We start from the raw sequence: 24,554 nt of genomic DNA, 5'->3' as shown, positions 1-24,554 counted from the left end.
CAGTTTAACCATGGTAGTGTGTATTGATCTCATATATTGATCTCATGCAAAATCAGGAAAACTGCAGTGAACCAGCCAGCACTTCAATAGCAGATGTTTTAGTGACTAAGTATCATGCTGCTGCTGACACCAAGACAGAAATTCTAAGCACACTAACTAGGGAGTAAGCTCTATTGAACACAGTGGGATTTACTTCTGAGTAAGCGTACGTAGGATTATGCTGTAAATGTACAATATTGTGATTGCTGTAGAAAACATGCTGTTTGAGAGACAGTGAATTTGGAATCCTATGAATGACCTTACTGAATTGTGAGTCCTAAAGATATATTCTGGCATGTCTTCAAGTTTACTTCAAACATAGAAGCTAAAAATGTATTTTATTCTAAAGCTTTTGTTTGTTTGTTTGTTTATTTATTTATTTATTGCATTTATACCCCGCCTTTTTCCCTCTCGCAAGGAACTCAAGGCGGCTTACATTATCCTCCTCCTCACCGTTGTATCCTCACAACAACAACCCTGTGAGGTAGGTTGGGCTGAGAGTCTGTGACTGGCCCAAAGTCACCCAGTGAGCTTCCATGGCCAAGTGGGGACTAGAACCCAGATCTCCCGGCTCCCAGTCCGTCACTCTCACCACTACACTACACTGGCTCTAGGAAACCAAGAAGGTTACAGCCAGTGCAGAAATGCGAGGAGGATGAGAAGTTGGATCTTCCAGTTCAAAAGGTTCAGGGGGAAGTAGTAACATCTTCAGGGGACAGTAGGAGTATCTGTCAATTTGTTCAACAAATTATTGATATTTTATTCTTACCAAATTTTAATGGGAAATACTATGGTATCTCTTTAGTATTTTTTTTTAATGAACTCAGTGTTGAATGCACAACTGAAACATGCATTAGAATAGCCTTGTAGATAAGCCCACAAAAGTTACTAGCTCGGGATCCCCTCCCAATTGACTAGCTTGCTGCAATTGGGAAGGGGTGATGGAGAGCTGCATTTTCATGCTGGGTGTGGAAGAGGGGCTTTCCTTCTCTAGCAGTCCTCTTGGTTTCTATGCTGGGCACAGAGAAGGGTCAGAGCTTTCCATTTGTCTTCTGCCAGCCTGCTTACTCACCTGTTAATAGTTATACAGAGAGCAGCAGTGAGAGGCGTCTCCTATAGAAATGGGAGCATAAAATACAACCTGGAAATGGAATCCAGTTCCTAATGGATCCATTGGAAGAGGGGGATCTCCGTCTCAACCTAACTCCTCCAGCAAGTGGTTGTGGGGGCTAAGATTGCTCCTACCCATTAGTTTCTTTTATCCACAATGCAATAATATACTTGAGCCTATATTTTCGTGGAAAATTAAAATAAAGATTTGAAAATCCTTTTCTTTTTAGTTATGTTGGCTAGGCAATTTTTCAGGTAAGATACACTGTTTATGATTTTGAAAAGGAATGTATTTTTAGTGAATATCAAATTCCCAAATATATATGTTTATATCAAGCACCATGGCAGTCAGTGTTGCTTGATCTGATAGAGCTTTCTAATATCTTTCTAAGGAATCTCTCAAAATTAGGAGTTATTCAAATGATGGTAAAAGAGGATGATGAAAATGTATTTACTTAAAATTAAAACCTAAAATACATGATAAAACATATCAAACCTTTAAAAGTCCAAAACAAAATAAAACCACCAGCAGCAAAAGATCTAAAAGCATAGCACACACTTAAAAACAAAACTGAAGAACTAAAAAGCCTGGGAAAATAAAAAGCTCTTCACCTGGTGCTGAAAAGGCCACAATGTAGGAGCTAGGTGAGCCTCTCTGGATAGGGCATTTCAACTGGTGTGCCACCACCAAAAAGACCCTCTCTTTAGTAGCCACTCACCTCATTTGGTGGAGGCATCCAGAGGAGGGCCTCTGAAGATGACCTTAGGGTCCAGGCAGGGATATATGGGAGGAGATGGTCCTTCAGGTAACCTGGCCCCAAGCCATTTAGGGGTTTAAACATTAATGCCAGCACTTTTAATCAAGCTTGGAAACAGACTGGAAGACAGGGTGAGCACTGGTATAATATAATCTTATTGAACAGTCCCTGTTAACAATCCTCGCTGCCCTATTTTGGACCATCTGAAGTTTCCAGACCACATATAACACATTGTAGTAATCCACCGAGACGTTACCGGAGCAAGGGTAACTGTAGCCAAACTATCTCTGTCCAGATAGGGTCATAATTTGTTTATCATCCTAAACTGATAAAGGGTGCTCTGTGCCACTGAGGCTACCTGTGCCTCTAGTGACAGTGTTGGAACCAAGAGCACCCCCAAACTATGAACTTGATCCTTTAGGGGGAGTACAACCACCCCCCAAGAGGTTGAATTCCACTTAACCAGTCTGATGATCCACCCATTAACAGTGCCTCTGTCTTGTCTGGATTGTGTCTCAGTTCATTGGCCTAAAAGTTTGAAATAACAGTGGCTTGTTATTTCTTAGATAACTAGTTAAGGGAGCAATCCTGTGGCTGCTAGTCAGAGGCTAGACAGCCATAGGATATCTGGTTTTCTGGGAACTGACCTTGGAGCCCATGCTCCAAGGTCGGTTCCTGGAGAAGTGACCTTCCCCTCCCTTCCCAGCCCTGCGCTCTGCAGAGGAGTACAGAGCAGCCAAAATGGGGCGTTCCGGGGAGGGGAAGGCGGAAATGCCAGTACGACACATCCTATGTGTTGTATGGCAGCCTCCTCCCCTGCTCCGCCGTCCCGCAGCTAGAAAGCTGAAATCGGCTGACTAGCCTCAAATGAAGGGCAGGAGAAGCATGGAGGGAACGATCCCCTCCATGCTTCTCCTGCCCTGCATTGGATAGGCAGTCGCCTCCGAGTTTGGAGGCGGCCTCCTATCCCCATAGAATTGCGCCCTAAATCTTGTAGTGCCCTATGTAAATTGCTTCTTTTCAGTGCATCTGTATCTTTTAAGTTCTTCATTTTTATTTAAGTCTTAAAACTCACTAAGCAAAACATTGAATCCCTTTGTAAATGAATTGCCTTAGGCTGCAATCCTATACCATTGTACATGGGAGTAAGTCCCATTGAACTCAGTAGTAGTTACTTCTGAGTAGATATGCATAGGATTGCACTGCTACTGATTTAAACAGAAAATATAGATGGAGTCTCGTGTACATAGGAGCTTCCCTTATTCTTTTATGAATTGGGGAATGTTCTGTGTATACAGGGGGAAATGCCATCATTCAAAAAATGGGAATCCCTTGCAGATCTTAGAATCATGCTTTTAATTGTTCCTTTGAAATATAAAGTACAGTTTAAAGATTCAGAAGCAAGCAGCTGCTCTTAAATTATCTTTATATAAAATTGTAGTTTTATTTTCCTTGTGCAGTCCTTCAGTGGTTGTTTAGATGGGAAAGTCATATTTGTGAATGTTGAGCTCTCAATTGTTATTAATGTGGGTAACAGTCACTATTCTTCTCATTACAAGTAGTACCCTTCTCTAATGTAGACAATGCAAAATAAGTGTCATTAATTTTGGAAATCTCTGGTGAAGGTATACCACAGTCTCACAGTACAGCAACATTTAAGTTTTGCTTCATTTTCAGTATTTTCAAATTGGCCCTTGAAAATGAGTTTACAAAGTTTACTACCTTAACAAACATGTTTACTGTTTTCACTACTCATACAGGCATATGTTAGTCACTTCTGGCACATTAACAGTCAGAAAGAATAACATCCTGCTCCAGTTTACAGTTGGTCAATTAGAGCAATTATTAATTTTGTCAGGCAACTAGGAAAATTGACTATATATATATATAGAGAGAGAGAGAGAGAGTGTGTGTCAGATGTGGGCACATTATTTTTATGCATCAAGCAAAAAACATCTCTATAGTAGAAAAAAGTTTTTAGATTCTTAGATGCTGTCCCTGTGTGGGGATGGAAAAAATGCCACATAATAAAATGCCTCCAGATGTTAAGACCCTTGGATGTTGAGGGTCTTTGGACTTTTCCAGAGAGTGACATGCTCCCATTAGATACTATATGTTTTCTGAGAATAGAAGATCACTTGGACCACCTCACTTTGTAGCAAATTCCACAGCGTTTAAGTATTCAGACTGAACATCTTGGCACAACTTGACTGCTCTTTTTCAAAAAAAACCCAGGAAAGCTGTTCCTTTGTCTCCCTTTCTCATTCTGTGTATACAGTACTTACAAAGAGTTGCTTGTAAGGCGTAACAGAGGGAAGCAGATCATAGAGTTTTCTTCACTTTTTCCTTCTGCTGTTATTTTTGACAGTTCGTCAGATTACTTTCCATAGTACTAGATACCTGAGCTCACAGTGAGTTTTAAGAAAAGGAGGGAAAAAAGAGTGGTGATGAAATTGGTCATCAGTGTAAAATGTTTAAAGGCGAGCTGCCTGAATAAACTGAATTCATGATCCTTTCCCACCGTGTTAAGTAAAACTGTTAGAAGGGACCGAACAGATTATTGTTACCACTTTCCCAGGGGTGTGGACCCCTTTCTTTCCTCTTTCACCAAATAGAAATATGACCTCAGAGCTACGAGCCCTTTTATTTCTGCTAAATCTATGCCATTTGCTATTGAGCTTTGCTAGAGGTTCCTCCCTCCTTCACTTTTTCTGCTATTTGATCACTTTGCTGACAGGTCATGGGAGTGAAGTGAGTATTAGGATCCAATTCCTGGTTATGTCCTCACACAGTCAGTTGAGCAGTCTAATGGAGTTGTATACACAGTAGAAAGCCTCTACTTCTTTTCAGAGGGTTTGAAGAAGTGCTATATGAATTTTTGTTCAGTGGAGTTTTTCAGTTTAGCCCAGTTCTCTGGGGCATGACATATGCAAAATTAATCACATTTAAATAACATTAACTTAAGTGGGTGTGTTAAGAACATACTTAACTCTCTCTAATTGAAATCAGTGGTACTTAAATACTTCAACTGGAGCATGCCCCTTACTTTGACTAAATAACGCTTAGAATATTGTTTTCGTAATTTAATTACGCAGTAGTTTCCCTCGAGAAAGATCATATGTTTGAAAAATATTTACTATACTCATTGGTTTTTCTTGTTTCATCACTATGCTATGTGGCCCTCTTGGTTGAAGAGTCATTGGAGGGGTTCCCCATATACTTGTGGATTAGGACGCAGGCTGGTGTCAGACCTCCTGGCCTTAAAGCATTTAAGCTTGTCACATTTTGATATCTTAATAAGGTTTCCTATGCTGCAAGCTTTCATTCTTTCTTAGCCAACAACATGAGGGAGGCTTCTTGTGCCAGCAGGTTTCCTTAGAGAGCTGTAATCTGAAGAGTTCTTTGAGCAGCAGATGCCTGCCAGGAAATACTCTCCTTTGGAAAAAATAATATTGAACAAAGGCTTCTGTCTCCCCCATTATATGGATGCTATGCTATTAGTATGCTCAGAAGAGGCCATAGACTGAGAGCCAGTGCAGTTCATGGTGAGTGACAGAGCTGAGAGTAGGAATGAATTATGGATCTTCTGATGTGTAGATCTGGAATGGAACAAGAGAATGGATACTTGAGTAGTTGGCCTGGGACTGTATCTTTGAACTTGAGTCACTTCCACCTCTCAAGGCTGTGTCATTTATGTTATGGAACACTGTCCTCTGTGGAGTGTACAGTATCTTCTCGGGATATGAAAATTTGATAAATCCAGAGGATTGTCTCGCATGCTGCTGATGCTAAACAAATGTCTAATAGTAATAGAATTTTGATACCAATTTTTTAGCTCTTATGAACATGCACCTGTATTTCCCAGCACTCATATGCACATTCTCTCCTTGAAATGTTGTGTGTGTGTGTGTGTGTGTATGTGTGTGCATTACAGAGATTAAACCAAGAAGTGGCAAAAACTGAAGTTACTATACAAATAACTACATGGTTAAAAGAGAGGGCTTTGGTCTATTTGCTCAGAGCAGTATGCTATATTTTCTTAGAGACTGGGAAAACAGTAGAATTAAATTCTGATAAATTCTCCAAATCCTTTTCCTGCTTAGCAGATAAAGGAGGCATGGTTACTTTACATAAACATGAAACAATTTTATATAGCGTAACAAACATTTCATGATGTCACTTAATATCTCATAAAATGGCTGGAGTACTGTCTAGTTAATCACTGTTTGTCTCATTATTTGAGTGTCTTTTTCTTTTTTAAAATGCTGCGTTACGTCCCCTAAACACCATCTATTTATTTAGCATTTACTTTAGTTAGTTTATTCATCTCCCTTTCCACCTCTTCTTTCTCTCTCTTTGCCTCCACACCTTCTATCCTTCCCTTCTTAAGAAATTTCACATGGCTCTTTTAGATCTCTTCTATGTCTCTTCTTTTCCTCCTTTACCCTGTTAAAATCGGGGTTTTTTTGTCCATTGTATTTTTGTGTAGGTCTGCAGGGAAAGTGGGTCTGCAGGGAAAACATTGGCCCTTCTGGGTTGTATGGAAAGTGTATACATAGGTGATAGCTGATTACACTTTCTAATAATTAAAATCAAACTCCAGTGGCTTAGAAGCCGTATCAGTGATTTTAGTTCTTTGTCAACTGGCTGTTGTTCTCCCTAACCATAATTCAGTGAACTTGAAGTGCTACCTTGCTCTCAGGCCAAAGGTCCATCTAGTCTAGTAATCTTACCTTCAACAGTGCTTATCCAGATACCCATACAGAGCACACAAACAGGTCACAAAGATGTTATTTTGTCTCCATAGCTGATATTCAGTATCATACTCCTGAATATGGGGGCTCCATATTCGTTACTATAATAGTTGATTCATATTGTATTGGTACAGTGAAACAGTCCTTGAATTAGAGAGGAGTGGAAGAGAGTGGGATGGAGAGATGAGTGCATGAAGGAGGTGAGATAAGAGAGAAGGTGGGCAGGAGAGAAGATTCTTTCATAGTCTGGGTGGGTAGCTGGCTGTGGTGAGTAGGAATTTACTAGCTAAAACATGGGCTACAGGCCCAAGTAGCTATGAATTGATCCATCTTCTGTGAATATGTCTAATTCTTTCTAAAGTTCCTCAAGAAACAAGCTTACATTGTCTTTGTATTTTTATCTTGTATTGTTTTAATCATTCTGTTTGAAAATCACCCTGGGAAACTGATATTGACCAGTGATGTGGGGGTTTTGGAAAAATTTCCAATGTTAATTAGGTTAATATGCATACGTTCATTGGCATAGAATTTTTTTTAGTTTGTATTGGAATTTTTTCCAGTACAAGTTAGGGTCATTTGAGCAAGAATATTTTCAGTTTGCATTAGAAAATGTTCTAATGCCCTAGAGCAGGGGTGGATAATTCGTGGCTCTCCATTTGTTTTGGCCTACAATTCCCCTCATCCCTCACAATTGGCTATGCAGGCTAGAGCTATTGAGAGCCATAAGCCAAAACATCTGGAGGGCCACATGTTGCCCACACTTGCCCTAGAGAGATCTAATTTGCATGTTTATTTCACCTGCATGTAGTAAAAAAAAAAAAAAAAAGCTTAAAGGACCCCATGTTAATTTTTTGTCCCAATGCACCACAAGTATTTGATCTGAAATATTTGAGGGAAAAAGTTAAAGCACACTTACTGTGTTTTAGAAGTTATATTATGTAGAATTGTTTTTATTTGTATACTTGTAAAAATTTAAAGACTATAGCATGTACTTCCCTTTGTTTAAGAAGAAGAAAATAGGTACTGAAAACTGTTGACATGCTGTTTAATATTAGCATCCCAAAGAAATGTGCATGATATGCTGACAACCACTCATCTATTTCAGCGTTCAAATCTCTTTCACTAAGATTGTTGGGGCACCTTTAGTTTTGCTGTCACTGTTTATTAGTTCTTCTTTGTGGTCCTGTGCATCACACATATGGGCTCTGCGCCTATGCAGAGCCTCCATTTGGGAAACTTCTATAGCTGAGGAACGTTTTTGGTGGGAACCCTCCCCCACCATCCCACTGCACATGTCTGAGCGGGTTGCTGCCTATCTCTTCAGTTCCTTTTCAACCGCCATCACAGCTGCCTCTTTGGGAACTTCGTCTGCATTTTTTGTGTGAGTTAGTGCTGAGGTTTTTTCTTGTTTTCTTGTTTTTCCTTGTTAACTAAAAAAAAAGTATAGTTATTCTCTTTTATCATTTTTTTCGGCTTATGGCATTAAAGGCCCCCTTCGGAAAGTGCGTCTGCTGTGGCGGTAAGCTGCCTCCTTCTGATGTACACTCTTTGTGCCTTCTCTGCCTCAGAGAGTCTCACGTTGTAGAGACTTGCCATCATTGCCAATCCTTCTCCAAACAAGCGGATAAAAATCGCTTCCAAATCGCTCTGGAAGACCAGAGGGAGCTGGTCAGAATGTTTCAGGCAGAAGCAGTTAAACTTTCGCATCAACAAATCAATACTGCCTGTCATCGGGCTGATTGCAATGCGAAATCTGTCCCAGACAGATTGAAAGCTATCTTGTGGAAAAGGGTGTTGGAAGCAGTGGATACCTGAAAGTCTCAACCTCAATCAGGTGTCCCAGGGCATAGCAACATGCCTCAACCTACCTTAGATTCTTCCCCTCAATCACCATCAGAGGTGGGGTGAACAGACCCTCCAATGCCAGGTCACTGACTGGCTTTAACTGTGGCCAAAAAGACTGCTAAAAAGGCAAAGCACGCTAAGCCTAAGCCAGAAGCTGTACCGAAGAAAAAGAAGAGGAAGGAGATTAAAAAGACTCCACCGGGGTCAGAGATCCCTCCTCCTCTTCTGAATTCCATCCCTCAGTACTGATCACCACTAAGACACCATGAAGAGGAGTATTCTGATTGACATGGTGATTGGGATCGACTCTCTGCTTGGTCCATACCACCTCCGAGATCTTACCAATGTGATGATTGGTGACTGCATCAAGATTACAACCTGTACTATGATTAAACCAGGTACTTAGGAGCGACTTTTCCTCAGTACAGAACTGGTCCTTTGGCTTCAATCTTGCATCCACTGGATCAGGATGTATTTTTACCACCACCTCCAGTGCCTCCGCGGTCGTCTTTTGTGGGTAAACCCTGAAGCTATGTGGATCAGGCTCCTTCTGATTGTCATCTGCTGTCTCCTCCTGTGCAACAGCAAGGTGAGCCAGTGAAAACAATAAATCAGAGGGAGCTCTTCCAGGGTTCTGTGGAGGATTATCAATCCGATTCCTTGCCCTATTCCTCTGTATCTTTGTCTATTTCATCTCCAGATGAGGTTGTGGGTACTCGAGACAGAGCCTCCCCTTCAGAGGATATGGGTCTTTTTTCAGAGCAGGTGCTACGGATGGTGCAGTCTCTAGGAATAGATGTGCAGCAACCCACAGAACACATACAAGATCCAGTGTTTGATGTCGTATGTACGGATGCATTAGTACCAGTAGTGATTCCTTTTCTTCCCACTCTTCTCCAGACTGTGAAACAGACTCGGAACACTCCATCTTCGATGGCTCCCTTGAAGCATCTCGAGTCAATGTATAAGATTCAAGAAAAAGATGCCACTTTTCTTTTTTCTCATCCTCATCCGAATTCAATAATAGTTGAATCGGCTCAGGGTTGGTCCCAGAAATCTCATGCATCTCCAGTTGACAAGGAGGGATGCAGACTTGATCTAATGGGATGTAGGCTTTACTCTTACATGGCTTTAGGGCTTCGTGAACTATCAGGCCATGATGTCACATTATCAATTATTTTTGTGGGGAAAGATGGATTCTTTGTGTACACACCTTCCAGAAGACCAGAGGGAGCTGGCCAGAATGTTTCAGGCAGAAGCAGTTAAACTTTCACATCAGCAAATCAATACTGCCTGTCATCAGGCTGATTGCAATGCAAAATCTATGTAGGCTCTGTGGCTTTGTGATCTTATGCTTGGCTTTGTTCGGCTGGACTAACACTGGATGCCCAGTCTAGGATTGAAGACTTACCTTTTTATGGAGAGGGATTATTTAATTCTAAAATGGATGATCAGATGGACTCTGTTCAAAAAGAAAGATCAACAGCAAAAAAGATGTGTATTGGATAACCACCACCACCACAGTTTTACAGACTGTGGTATTGGTTTAGGCACCAGCCATATTTTCAAAGGCAATCTGCGGATCGTGCCCCTTGGTTCCAACCACAACAGCAGCAACAAAGGAAACAGTACTCTTCCTCTAAGTTTTGTCAATCCTGCGTGAAGGCAGACACTTCTAAATGACGTCTTTGACTTGGAGCTTTTCAGTGTCATCCCACCTCTTCCTATCCTGATTTTTGGCAACTGTCTCTCTTTCTTTCTGCCAGCCTGGCGTGCAATAAGGTCAGATTCTTGGGTGCTGGTGATTGTCCACTGAGGATACAAGATCAAATTCAGTGGCCTCCCTCCCGTGGGAATTGTCTGAATGACTTCCCCATTGGAGCTGTTACATCTTGAGATGGAGTCGCTAGTGACTGAGTGTCACTGAGAATTTGTATCTGTATGGCCCTTTGAAGAAATGGATTAAAAGCCGTAGATTGAAGCCTCTTGTCTGTGTTTGATTTGGCATTTGAAGTTCAATGGGGGCAAAAGGAATCCTGACACTCCCTCTCCTTCAGAAGGGTGTCTGGTTTGCTGCAGTGGATCTCAAACACACTTATTTCCACATCACCATTGAGAAAGCATGTCAGAGATTCCTTTGTTTTGCGACTGGACCCAACATGTTCCAGTGTGCTACCCTTCAGACTAGCTACCACTCCAAGGGTGTTCACGAAATGCATAGCAGTAGTCTGTGCGCACCTCTGTGTCAAGGGTATTGAAGTCCACCAGTATCTGGATGACTGGCTCCTAGTTGGTCCTTCCAAGAAGCCCCTGGATTGTGCCATCGTAGATGTCCCGAATCTTCTAGAAACTCTGGGTCTCTGTCTCAATGATGAGGAGTCAATTTTGTCTCCCACGCAGGTTATATCTTTAACTAGAGAGGTACTGGACATGAAGACAGGTCACGCATATTTTCCTCAAAAGCACTTGGATCATTTAATCACCTTGGCGAGCGCTCTATACTAAGATCGACATGCCTTGGCTCATACTATCCAGTGTCTCTTAGGACACATGGCAGCAACTGCGTTGGTAGTGGAGTGGGCACATCTGAGAATGAGACCCTTACAGAAATGGTTTATTTGAGTTTTTCACAATGAGTTTGAAGCTCATCGAATCCGACTCTAGCTTCCAGACTGCACTGCATCCTCTCTCCATTAGTGGATGGATCCAAACAATCTCAGTCAAGGATTGTACAGCCATCTCCATCTTGAGTCCTCATTGCAGATGCTTCTCTCCTTGGCTGGGGAGCCCATTGTGGACCATTGTGAATCCAAGGTTGATGGTCAAAAGCAGAAAGACAGGCTCACATCAATTTTCTGGAGTTACTGGCAGTATGGAAAGCCTTAAGGGCCTTTGTGACCTATCTACGGGGCAGACATGTCAAAATTCTGACAGACAACACTTCTGTTCTTTGGCACCTGAACAAGCAAGGAGGTACCCATTTGTTCAAACTGATGGGTCTCACACCCAAGATCTATGATTGGGTTGTCCTGAGAGGCATCTGCCTGACAGCAATTCATATAATTGGAGTAGACAACACTGAGCAGATTTCCTCAGTCAAACTTACTGAGTATCCCATGAATGGGAAATGTCTCCACTCATCCTATGTCACCTATTTCAATGGTAGAGTCGGCCATCTGTGGACTTGTTTGCAAACCCATGAAATGCGGTTTGCAAGATGTTATGATTGAGAGCAGGAGTACGTCTCCTGTTGTTGGGAGACGCCTTTTTCCTTCAGTGGAGCAGAGCATTGTTCTATCTGTTTCCTCCATTTCCTCTGCTACCAAAAGTGATTGCAAAGATCAAGGCAGAGAAGACCAACTATCTGTTGGTTGCACCATGGTGACTGAGAAAACCGCGGTTCACGATTCTGTTCGACATGGCCAAGGGAAATTTACTTCATCTTCCGCTCCTGCAGAATCTAATCGAGGATGGATCTGGCATCTGGACCTGGGCACCCGGAAGTTGACAGCATGGAGGATTCGATAGAGGGGGACTAAAGGTCCCTATTGTCACAGGTACAGTGGGTGTTGGATGCCGCAAGGAAGCCAGCTACCTGATGGTTGTATCGTAGTAAATGTACAATGAAGATTTTGCTATTTCTAAGGGTTTTTGTCCTTTTTCTAGTTCAATCTCAGATATTCTGTTGTTCATCATTTATTTGAGAAAGTCTTAAGTATTCCTCTATTAAGGTTTATGCTGCAGCTGTATCAGTTATGAGGGGACAGGTGCAGGGATTTTCAGTATTCACCTACCCTGTCACCAACCAATTTTTGTGTGGGTTGCAGAACTTGGTCCTGCCTGGAGGACTTAGCTCCACAGTGGAATCTTTCACTTGTGTTCCAGGCTTTGACGTCAAAACCTTTTGAGCCTCTGGCTACTATTGACTTCCATTTACTGTCATGGAAAGTGGCTTTCCTAGTGACTATCACGTCATCTAGGAGAGCATATGAACTGTGTGCTGTCCGTATTGATGCCCCATTTACAATTTTTCACAAAGACAAAGCTGTCCTTTGCCCAGACTCCGCATTTATTCCAAAAGTGCTTTTGGAATTTCATGTTAATGAGTCCATTGTGCTACCAGCTTTTTTCCAATCACCATTTGGAGATCTGGAGAGACATCCAGCTGCACAATCCCGATATCTGAAGGGCTTTCGATTTTTACAAAGCTAGGACTGAATTGTTTTGGAAATCGAAAAAGTTATTTGTGTGCTGTGCTGGAACTAACAAGGGACTATCTGTGTCACCCCAGAGGCTGGCTGCTTGGATTGTTCAGACCATCAAACTGTCATACCAGCTCCTTGGTCAAAAGCCTTTGCATTGAATCCAAGCACATTCAACAAGAGCTATGGCAATGTCAGCAGCCTTTGGGAGAGGGGTAGCTCTGAAGGACCTATGCAAGGCTGCAACGTGGTCTACCCCATTGACCTTTGTGAAGCATTATAAATGCTTATAAATGGGGTCATAGCTACCAAATTACTGTAGATATTGAGGCAATTTTTCTGCTCTTTTGTAGGGTTGTCACTGAATTAGCTAAACTGGAATTTGAAGTAGATTGGGAATTCTGCTGTTTTGGATTGAAATAACTTTCTGTGGATTCTAGATTGGTGGAAGTACCTGTGGTGCATCATGCATACATTAATCTAAAGTATTTGTGGTAAGATAGACTGTAAAACGCAACTGTGAGTAGAGCGTACATGCATGAATGGAGACTGAGTAGATCACAGCTAGGAGCATTAGAGGTTCTTTGCAGAATCTTTCCCTGGTGATGAATTGAGCAAGGCAGCCAGTGTGCAGGGGAGAGGAGAACCGTTGTAGTTTATTGCTTGTGCTGGGTGAAACTAGTTCAGTATTTATGTCACAAATAGAATGTAAAAGGGAGGGATGAATGGGGCAGAATATTAATTACATTTCTATGCCGCCCAATAGCTGAAGCTCTTTGGACAGTTCACAGCAATTAAAATAATAAAATACAACATGATAAAATACAAAATAAAAGTTTAAATCACAGTATAAAACAAAAACCAAAATAAAACCTAGCAGCGGTGCAAAGATTTAAGGTACAGTAACAGATTTAAATCAACGTTCCTGGGAAAATAAGGTTTTCACCTGACGCCGAAAAGAGCACAACGTAGGTGCCAGGAGAGCCTCTCTGAGAGCAGAGTAAAGAGTGGAGTAGTGGTGGTAGCAGCACTTTTGTTTAATGGATAACTTACAGGAAGCAAACTGATCTGGGAAGAAAAAGTTATGCTTAATAGGAGTGGGAGAGTTATTCCATTTGCAGATTAACACAGAGTAGCAAGGTAAATAGTATCTCACTTTCCCAAACTGCTTCTTTTCACCTGCCATGTGTGTAGGCAAGAAATGCAGAATCATTAGGTCAGTCTAAATTCTGTTATGTACAGTTGAGTGTATTTGGCTTGTTTTTGTAAACTAAAGTTCTTAGTCACTTTCTATTCTAAAAATCATTCCCTTAGTTAAAGTCCAGTTACAGGCAAAACAAACTTCCTTGAAGTTCTTCCTCTGCTTTTGTTTTATCATGTACTTTTGCAAAAAATGGATCCTCTGTATAATGTAAAGTTCAGATTGGTCATTACTGCTAGATTATATTCTTCCTTCCTCCTAGTTTTGTCAATTAGAGACTGGTTATGTTGGTTGTGTGTGTGGAGGTTATCTGATAGTGATGAAGAGGAGGCATTCAGGTGCTTCTGGGAAGCAAGCCAGCAACAGTGTGATAATTATTTAAAGCCTTTTCTTTCTCTTCTTAATAGAAATTATTCATTAGGCTTTGTTTTGGACTACAGCTACATTCCTGATAATTGGCCATGCTGACTGGAGTTTATGGGAATCCAAAACATCTGAAGGGCAGTAAGTTGAGGAAGGCTTGGCTATAACTTAAAAGTAGCAGAGGATGACCAGTAATTTGATTCTTAGCAAGGAATACTGAAGTTTTGCTGAAACTACCAGAAATAACTGGAAATAATGGAAGGAGAAATAACTGGAAAGGGAGAGGTGATTGGATTTCTGTTACCTGGCTTGGAGGTTTACCAGATGAAAACAAAGAGTATTCTGAAGTAGTAGTATGTTCTGACAGAGTGCTTAGGAGCTGGGGTTCCTTTCTCCAAAACAATGGGTTGTGTGCTTCCTATGAATCTGTCATATTCTGAAATAAGAGAATCCCTCCAAAAACAAAAGTTTGCATAATGGGTACCCCTTGCCTAGTATGAGGCTTATTACTGTCACTTCTACCAGCCTCTTAATTTTTTTTTTTAAAAAAAAAACCCACTTCAGATAATAGCATACAAGTAACTGTTTATGGACAAATAAATTATTTGTGCTTATTTGACTGCTTTGCTCAGAGGTTTCCCTATAGCCACAGAATCACTTTGGCTTACATTGCAGATATCTCTCCTGTGGAGGAGGGTTGGAATCCTTGCTGAGCAGAGGTATCTGCTGACTATCTGCAAAGTTACCAATGGTTAGTAGCCATGATCGTTATATGCTACCTCAAGGATCAGAGGCAGCGTGCCTCTGAAAACTGGTTGTTGGGGAACAACAGCGGGAGATGGCTATTGCCCTCATGTCCTGCTTGTGGGCTTCCCATAGGCATCTGGCTTGCCACTATGGGGAAACAGGATGCTGGGCTAAATAGGCCTTTTGTCCAATCCAGCAGGGCTCTTATTATGTTCTAATGGTGACTAACTTTATTGTCCTAAGTGGATTCCTAGAGCCTGCTATGTGAGTACAGGTTGGCTCTGCCATCCTTCCTCCTCTCTGATTGTAGGAAGCAAATTTCATTCACACAGCAAGGTGAAGATCAGGTTCAGATGACATGATAACCCACAATGGGTTAAATAAGACGCAATGGTTTATTTAACCCATTGTGCGTTATTGTGTTGTCTTTGGGGAATTTTTAAATCCATGATGGCTTATTTGCCCAAGATAACCCACTCTGATAACTCGTGGCCTGCAGTGGGGGTTATTTAACCCACCGTGGGTTATAGTGTCATCTGGTGGGCACCATAGGTTACTTTGGTCATTTACAGAGTTATGCTGCAAGAATGGTTCAGATCACTACCGCTCTGCTTGTCGTGAGCGTTCTCTGTGTTAAGGAAACAGCACCACCCTTTTTGGTGCTCTGGGGTTTTGCTCCTTGTAGCCTGTGCTGCGATGTAATGAATAGGTGAAACAGCACGACTGCTCAGGTGGGAGGACTGCAGCAGGACAGGGGGCGGGGGGATGGGTCAGATTAGGCACAGTAGCTTAATAAGCGAGGCATAGTAGCTTATTAGCCTGGTCGTGTGGCAGGGCATCATGGACTATTTAAAAAATAAGCTACTGTGAGTAGCTAATTAAGCCACCATGGCTTAAAGTGGCAACCGAACATGGCTGAACTTCCTTGTTGAAACCAGATGCAAGACGCACCCTCTAGAATTCCATGTAGGAAGAGATTTACATAGTCTTACCCTTTTGCTTTTTTCTGCCTCTGTAAGGTAGACGACATTGTCTGCATTATCTTAATGTTGGTTATCTAACTTTTAATTTATCATGTAGTACTAAGAGTTGTCCCAGGTCAATCTTATCTGGTAGCTTTCACGTTTGGGGTAGCATTCCCATTTAACTATGAATTACAACCAGAACTGCAGGAGAATAATTACACATACTACAGTAACTTATTTACTTCATAAGTTGTACTTGTCCTGGGAATACATTTGTGTGAAGAGTGAGTTCACTTTTCCCCCTTTTTAGCACCAATCATTTTATGACAAGCCTTCATGTTGTCTCATTGAAATAGTTGAACTCTTTTTAATGGCTTTTAAAGTTAAAGAATGCTGGAAGACATTTTTCTGCTATAGTTGCATTTTGTCCGTAAATGCAAAGTGATCTATGTTTTCAAGGCTCTCTTTGCAGGATTGTCTGGGTGATGGAAAAAGAGAAGATTCAAATCAATGATTTTATGGTTCTAATTTAGAAATCTGTCTAAATTAGGTACCTTAACTAATACTGGAGTCTTACGTACAATTACGGGGGGAGTAGGGACTTACAAGTATACATGCATAGGATTGGGTTGCACATTCTCACATAAAGTTAGTAATATGATAGGAGTATCCCACGGTGTAGTTTGGACCTGTTCTGAGTTTGTTTCAAATGTCGTACTAGTGAGAAGATCATTGCCTACATTTACAAACAAGGGAAAGACCTCAAGTTTGTGTGTGTTTAAAGTTTCTGGAAATCTATGGCAGAACTCATTTTTATGAGATGAGAAATGAATGTGCTCATCATTTTTGTTTGCTTGTTACAGAGAAGCTTGTGATTTTGCCACTAACTTTCCCATGCTAGAGCTTGATGTAAACCTATCTTGAATATCTGAACAATTTACAAGACACCCTTGGATACTGCTATTACAGAAAAGAAATATGTAGAAATAGTCTGCTTGTTCCAGCACTGGGACTTGACCCCAAATATGCTGCATTGGGGGTATGTGCAGCTCTTACTGTAGTTGGGAAGGAGTGCTGCTAGCAATGTGGGTTTTCTGGAAAATCTTGAATTGGAAAAATGTCCAGAACATATTTCTTTGCAAATAGGCACATTTGCATATTTATTTATACATTTATCACATTTTATACTGTCCAATAGCTAAAAGCTTTCTGCATGGTTCACAACAATAAAATACAATACAAACATTTAAAACTACAATATAAAAATAACCAAAAAGAAGCTAGCAGCAGTGCAAAAAATGTAAATACAATGCCAGAAAAAACTATCTGAAAACCTAAAATGCCTAGGAGAATAAAAACGTCTTCACCAGGTGCTGAAATGACCACAATGTAAAGCACCAGGCATACCTTTCTGGGAAGCTCATTCCACTACTGGGGTGCCATAGCAGAAAAGGCCCTCTTCTTAGTAGCCACTCACCTCACTTCCTTTGGCAGGGGCTCCCGGAGAAGGGCTGCTGAAGCTGATCTTAGGGTCTGGGGAGGTGTATATGGGAGGAGGCCATCCTTCAGGTAGCCTGGCCCCAAGCCGTTTAGGGCTTTAAATGTTAGTACCAGATCGGCAGTCAGTGCAGATGAAAGTATTGGCATAATATGTTCATGCTGGCCAGTCCCTGTTAATAGTTTTGCTGCTATGTTTTTGGCCAGCTGAAGCTTCTGGCCCATTTTCAAGTGCATCCCCATGTATTAAGGATTGCAGTAATCCAAATGAGAGGTGATCAGAGCATGGATATAGCTAAGCTATCTCTGTCTAGATGATCATAGGGTCATTTGCATCAGAAATGTTTTAGTGTGCATTGGAAATTTATTTGGCTGCCTTAGAGTGATCTAATTTAGCACATTTATTTTATTTGTATTTAGTAAAGTTGTTGTTGTTGTTCAGTCCTTCAGTCGTGTCCGACTCTTCGTGACCCCATGGACCATAGCACGCCAGGCCTTCCTGTCCTGCGCTCTTTCCCGGAGCATGCTCAAGTTCATATTCATTGCATCCGTGATGCTATCTAGCCATCTCATCCTCTGCCGTCCCCTTCTTCTTTTGCCTTCAGTCTTTCCCAGCATCAGGGTCTTTTCCAGGGAGTTTTCTCTTCGCATTAGGTGGCCAAAATATTGGAGCTTCAGCTTCATTATCTGTCCTTCCAATGAGCACTCAGGGTTGATTTCCTTTAGGATGGACTGATTTGACCTCCTTGCAGTCCAGGGGACTCGTAAGAGTCTTCTCCAGCACCACAGTTCGAAAGCATCAATTCTTCGGCGCTCAGCCTTCCTTATAGTCCAGCTCTCACAGCCATACATTACTACTGGGAAAACCATAGCTTTGATTAGACGGACCTTTGTCGGCAAGGTGATGTCTCTGCTTCTTACTATGCTGTCTAGGTTTGCCATAGCTTTCCTCCCAAGGAGCAAGCGTCTTTTAATTTCATGGCTACAGTCACCATCTGCGGTGATCTTGGAGCCCAAGAAAGTAAAATCTGTCACTGCTTCCATTTCTTCCCCTTCTATATGCCAGGAAGTGATAGGGCCAGATGACATGATCTTAGTTTTTTTAATGTTGAGTTTCAAACCAGCTTTTGCACTCTCCTCTTTCACCCTCAACAAGAGGCTCTTGAGATCCTCTTCGCTTTCTGCCATTAGGGTGGTATCGTCTGCATATCGGAGGTTGTTGATAATTCTCCCGGCAATCTTAATTCCGACCTCTGATTCATCCAACCCGGCATTTCTCATGATATACTCTGCATATAAGTTAAATAAGCAGGGTGACAATATGCAGCCTTGTCGTACTCCTTTCCCAATTTTGAACCAATCGGTTGTTCCATGTCTGGTTCTGACTGTTGCTTCTTGACCCTCGTACAGGTTTCTCAGGAGACAGGTAAGGTGGTCTGGTACTCCCATCACTTTAAGAATTTGCCACAGTTTGTTGTGATCCACACAATCAAAGGCTTTAGCGTAGTCAATGAAGCAGAAATAGACGCTTTTCTGGAATTCTCTTGCTTTCTCCATGATGCAGCGAATGTTGGCGATTTGATCTCTAGTTCCTCTGCCTCTTCGAACCCCAGCTTGTACTTCCGGTAGTTCTCGGTTCGCATACTGCTGAAGCCTAGCTTGTAGGATTTTGAGCATCACCTTGCTGGCATGTGAAATGAGCGCAATTGTGCGGTAGTTTGAACACTCTTTGGCGTTGCCCTTCTTTGGAATTGGAATGTAAACTGACCTTTTCCAGTCTTGTGGCCACTGTTGAGTGTTCCAGATTTGTTGGCATGTTGAATGCAGCACTTTAACAGCATCATCTTTTAGGATTTTAAATAGCTCGGCTGGAATACTGTCATCTCCGCTAGCTTTGTTGTTACTAATGCTTCCTAAGGCCCACTTGACTTCACTCTCGAGGATGTCCGGCTCAAGTTCAGTGACCGCACTATCATGGCTATCAGGGACATTCAGATCTTTCCTGTATAGTTCTTCTGTGTATTCTTTCCACCTCTTCTTAATCTCATCTGCTTCTGTTAGGTCCCTGCCTTCTTTGTCCTTTATCATGCCCGTCTTTGCACAAAACGTTCCCTTGAGATCTCCAATTTTCTTGAAGAGATCTCTAGTCTTTCCCATTCTGTTGTTTTCCTCGATTTCTTTGCATTGTTCATTTAAGAAGGCCTTCTTGTCTCTCCTTGCTATTCTCTGGAACTCTGCATTCAGTTGGGTATATCTTCCCCTTTCTCCCTTGCTTTTCGCTTCCCTTCTTTCCTCAGCTACTTGTAAAGCCTCATCAGACAGCCACTTGGCTTTCTTGCATTTCTTTTTCTTTGGGACGGATTTCGTTGCTGCCTCCTGAACAATGTTACGGACCTCCGTCCATAGTTCCTCAGGCACTCTGTCTATCAGGTCTAATCCCTGAAATCTATTCCTCACCTCCACTGTATATTCATCAGGGATATGATTTAGGTCATACCTGAACGGTTTAGTGGTTTTCCCGACGTTCTTCAATTTAAGCCGAAATTTTGCAAGAAAATGATCTGAGCCACAGTCAGCTCCAGGTCTTGTTTTTACTGACTGTATGGAGCTTCTCCATCTTTGGCTGCAAAGGACATAATCAATCTGATTTCGATATTGACCATCTGGTGACGTCCATGTGTAGAGTCGCCTCTTGTGCTGTTGGAAAAGAGTGTTTGCTATGATCAGCATGTTCTCTTGGCAAAACTCTATTAGCTTTTGTCCTGCTTCATTTTGTACACCAAGGCCATGCCTGCCTGTTATCCCGGTGATTTCTTGACTTCCTACTTTAGCATTCCAATCCCCTATGATGAAGAGGACATCTTTTTTTGGTGTTAGTTCTAGAAGGTGTTGTAGGTCTTCATAGAACCGATCAACCTCAGCTTCTTCAGCCTCAGTGGTTGGGGCATAGACTTGAATTACTGTGCTGTTGAATGGTTTGCCTTGGATTCGTACTGAGATCATTCTATCATTTTTAAGATTATACCCCAGTACTGCTTTTCCCACCCTTTTGTTGACTATGAGTGCTACTCCATTTCTTCTAAGGGATTCTTGGCCACAATAGTAGATATGATGGTCACCTGAATTAAATTCGCCCACGCCTGTCCATTTTAGTTCGCTGATTCCCAAGATGTCGATGTTCAATCTTGCCATCTCATGTTTGACCACCTCCAGCTTACCTTGATTCATTGATCTGACATTCCAGGTTCCTAAACAGTATTGTTCTTTACAGCATCGGATTTTCTTTTCACCGCCAGACACATCCACAGCTGAGTGTCCTTTCGGGTTTGGCCCAGCCGCTTCACTCTTTCTGGCGCTACTTGGAAATACCCTCTGCTCTTCCCCAGTAGCATATTGGACACCTTCCGACCTGAGGGGCTCATCTTCCGGCGTCATATCTTTTAGCCTTGTGATACGTTCCATGGGGTTTTCTTGGCAAGAATACTGGAGTGGGTTGCCATTTCCTTCTCCAGTGGACCACATTTTGTCAGAACTCTCTGCCATGACCTGTCCGTCTTGGGTGGCCCTGCACGGCATAGCTTATGGCTTCACTGAGTTACGCAAGCCCCTTCGCCACAACAAGGCAGTGATCCATGAAGGGGATTCATGGATCACTTTAGTAAAGTACTTTAGTAAAGTAATTTAGTAAAGTACTCCATGCTAATTTTTTGTCCCAGTACACCCCAATCGTCTGCCAGGAGAAACGTGTTAGTGAGTGAACAACCCACCCACCGTGGCTTATTTTCAGGATGGCTTATGATGTGCAAACCGGCCCAATGTGTCTGTTAATACCAAGAATAAAGAAAAAGCAGCTGTGCTTATTTCTCCTGCGCAAACTAACTCTTATGAAGCTTGGGTCACCCTTCCATGATTATCAGGCTTTTATGAATCTCCTTTTCCTCCATCTGGAGAATCTAGTTGCTGCTTGCTACCTGCCCCTTCTCAAATGTGGCTGCCCTTTTGGTATTGGCACCTGTGATGGGAAGCAGTTGATGTATTATTGCTTAGCAAGACTTAGCCTTCTCTCGCTGTGGGGTGGCCTTGTTCATCTAGCATTAACCCAGCTTCTTCATGAATCTCATGATCTGTCAGGTTGGGTCATTTGGGGCTTGTTTTTTTCTATTTGGTTAATGCATCATAGATGGGGCAAGTAAGTTAGGTTCCCCTTGACTGTTGGAAAGGAATGGGAGCAGTCTGTCAGAGAGGCAGATACCTGTGAGGATTGCTATAGTTCTATTAGCTGATGGTTGTGTGTCATGTCTCAGAGCTATTTCTTAAAGGGGTTTTAATGTTTGCTTACTCCCGTTTTCAAACAAGTACCATATCTATTGGTATTTAATGTGCTTTGTCGAATAGGCTTCTTTCTAGTCCAGGTTTCTAAGCTGTCTGCTGTTGTCTTCAGTCAGTCCAACTTGTGTTTCCGTAAACTCTATAAATACAGTGAGGATTAAGAACAGATGGGCTAAAAAAAAGAGAATACTCATAGGAGCTTAATTATTCTCCACCCCATCCTCACCAGTTAGTAGCATTCTTGTACAGCAACACTATATTCTGAAGTTGCGTAACATATAATTAAATAATGTATAAATATATATATATACACACACACACACACAGATGCTCTGTTCTCATTGGTAGGTGCTGCTAGTGAGCAGTAGTCGTCATCCAGATAGATGGATTGTCCCAGGAGGTGGTATGGAGCCTGAAGAGGAGCCCAGTGTGGCTGCTGTGCGGGAGGTTTGTGAAGAGGTAAGTCTTCAAAACCTGCTTTGAGTTAAGTTGTTGGAGCTGTTTCCCATTTTCTTAGTGTTTGTTTGCCATCTCCAAATAGTCAGTCTGTTGGAACCAATACCTAATCAACTAATTGTGTTAATAGTCTTATATATTTGTTAACTCTTTATGAACGGAACCTACTTCTCTTAGTTAAGGTGGAAACCTCAAAAGAATTTTTCTCTAATCTTTCTGTTTATAATTGTGATTATAAATCCCTGGAACAGGGATGTTCAAACTTGGCCATTGAGATTTTCTCTTTCAACTAACTGATAGTAGTATTGTGTTTCTCCCAGCTTAAATCACCTAATCTTGCCAATTCCCTCAGTTGAGGTCAGACACTGTGGACCAAAGTAGAGTTTGTATGCAAATAAGTATTCACCTCTGATGGCCTGCCTTCCTCCTCAAAACTGTAGCTTTAGGAGGGGGTAATGCAAAATACTAGGCCAAGTGTCCCCTAGCCCACTTCCTCCCCCCGTAGGATTCTATACACACCACGTTGTCCCCTTACAAAGCAGCTTGAAAACACACATACTGAGTGTGTGTGGGGTGAGTTACACATACATATTACATGTAACATCTACTTCAGCTTTGATTTTCATTGCACTTAATAATGAGTTACATGATTATGCAAATGACATTAGGGGTGTTCTCTGGGTGAAATTAAGAAGTGTTTCTTACAGTGCTTTTGTACAGACACTAAAGTACAAAATGTATGTATTGTACCAGTTAGGAATAGTGATGTTTAAATTGCAAGGTTCCTTTGCAAAATGCACAAAATAGGGATTGGGATAGGATTCATGTATTTTGATGAGAGAAGTTGTGATGTTGAATGTATCTGTACCAATCAGAACGTATATGATAAATTATCAGGAGCAGTTGTCATTTGCTTATAGAAGAACTGTCACTTATGGTTAACCAAAGATAGTCAGCCCCATGGATGTGGCTAGAACACTGGAATGATTTGACCCAGTTCAGATATTACATGGACAAAATGGTGTGAGCCTCAGGCTTGTGTGCTGTCCTTTCCCCTTTAAATGTGGGGAGAAGTTTTAAAGTTTCTGTTCCTGGTTAGCAACAAACTGTGTGGTGGTATATTTAAAAGCCCAGGATGTTAACCAGGGTCAGGTCCTTCTCTGTCTAGCAGGAGCCATGGTTCACTCACTTTGGAGTTGTTACAATCCTCAGGGTCCAAGGAAGGCTTCTTCAGGAGTGGATTCAACAACCACTTCCTTCACAGTGGCCAGGATGGCTTATATTGAAGATAGACATTGTAAGCAGGTGGGCACAGGCTGAGTAGTTATGGTAGGCCATTCTCCTCTAAGCACATTACCCACATCCTCAGGCCACAGCAACTGAAATTAACTCTATAGAACATGAGTAGACAGTGCCTTTTACCGATCTGCAAAAACCCTAGTATCCATGTTGAGGTGAATACATGGAATTCTATTTTCTGAGTGCTTAGCAATATGTTGCAGTATGCTTCCAAGCATTCCTTCACATTCTGATATGTGGTAAAACAGAGCAGGTAACCTTTTTGGGGTGGAGGGCCACATTTCCATGGGCGGAAGTGGTTATGGGCTGCTTACTGATAGCTGGAGCCAAAACCAAAAGTGGATGGGGCACACCTTTTCTTTCTTTCTTTCTTTCTTTCTTTCTTTCTTTCTTTCTTTCTTTCTTTCTCTCTCTCTCTCTCTCTCTCTCTCTCTCTCTCTCTCTCCTGCTTCGTTCATTCATTATCCATCTATCCATTTTCTTTCCCTCATGCACACACCCCAGTTCATCCATTGTCTAATGAGGGAGCTGCAGATATACACACAAACATAAAGGGACACCCCTTCTCTCTTTCATACAGTCATAACCATCCACACACACACGCATTCACATACTTTTATTCTAGTCACATACTTGCCCCATTCACACACTTTCCTTCCATCCACAACCCCTGTCTTCACACTTTCTTTCCATACAACTCTCCTTCCATGCTGGATGAGGGGGAAAAAATGCTTCTCTTTCTCCCAGCCTAGCAGGGAAGGAAAGTGAACTGCTACAGCAGGCACAGAGCGATCCATTTCTCCAGTGGCAGCTCACTTTCTTTCCATGCTAGACAGGGAAGAAGAGGCTTCTCTTTCTCCCACCCTTAGATTTCTATACCACCCCATAGCCAAAGCTCTCTGGGCGGTGTTCGCAAAAATTAAAAACTATTAAAATACAGTAGATACAGTATAAAGCCATTCATGTAAGGACATAAAACACACCAACAA

The 24,554-nt window shown here is 41.9% G+C and overlaps 1 protein-coding gene across 2 annotated transcripts in view; it reads left to right on the top strand.

Annotated features, from left to right (window-relative positions):
• NUDT3 (nudix hydrolase 3) overlaps positions 1 to 24,554 on the top strand; it is a 47,139-nt gene that overhangs the window by 6,841 nt on the left and 15,744 nt on the right. For both annotated transcript variants that reach the window (XR_014790628.1, XM_084853018.1), the window contains exon 2: positions 22,159 to 22,269. Coding sequence is in view for 1 of the 2 variants with exons in the window: in XM_084853018.1 (XP_084709144.1) it covers positions 22,159 to 22,269 (111 nt within the window). In the remaining variant the exon portion in view is untranslated. The remainder of the gene's footprint in view (positions 1 to 22,158; positions 22,270 to 24,554) is intronic.

The sequence above is a fragment of the Heloderma suspectum genome, chromosome 4 (genome assembly GCF_057233095.1).
Source record: "Heloderma suspectum isolate Gila_16-S chromosome 4, 16-S_ref, whole genome shotgun sequence".
In the NCBI taxonomy this organism is placed as follows: domain Eukaryota; kingdom Metazoa; phylum Chordata; class Lepidosauria; order Squamata; family Helodermatidae; genus Heloderma; species Heloderma suspectum.
This window is presented reverse-complemented; position numbering and strand designations above follow the sequence as displayed.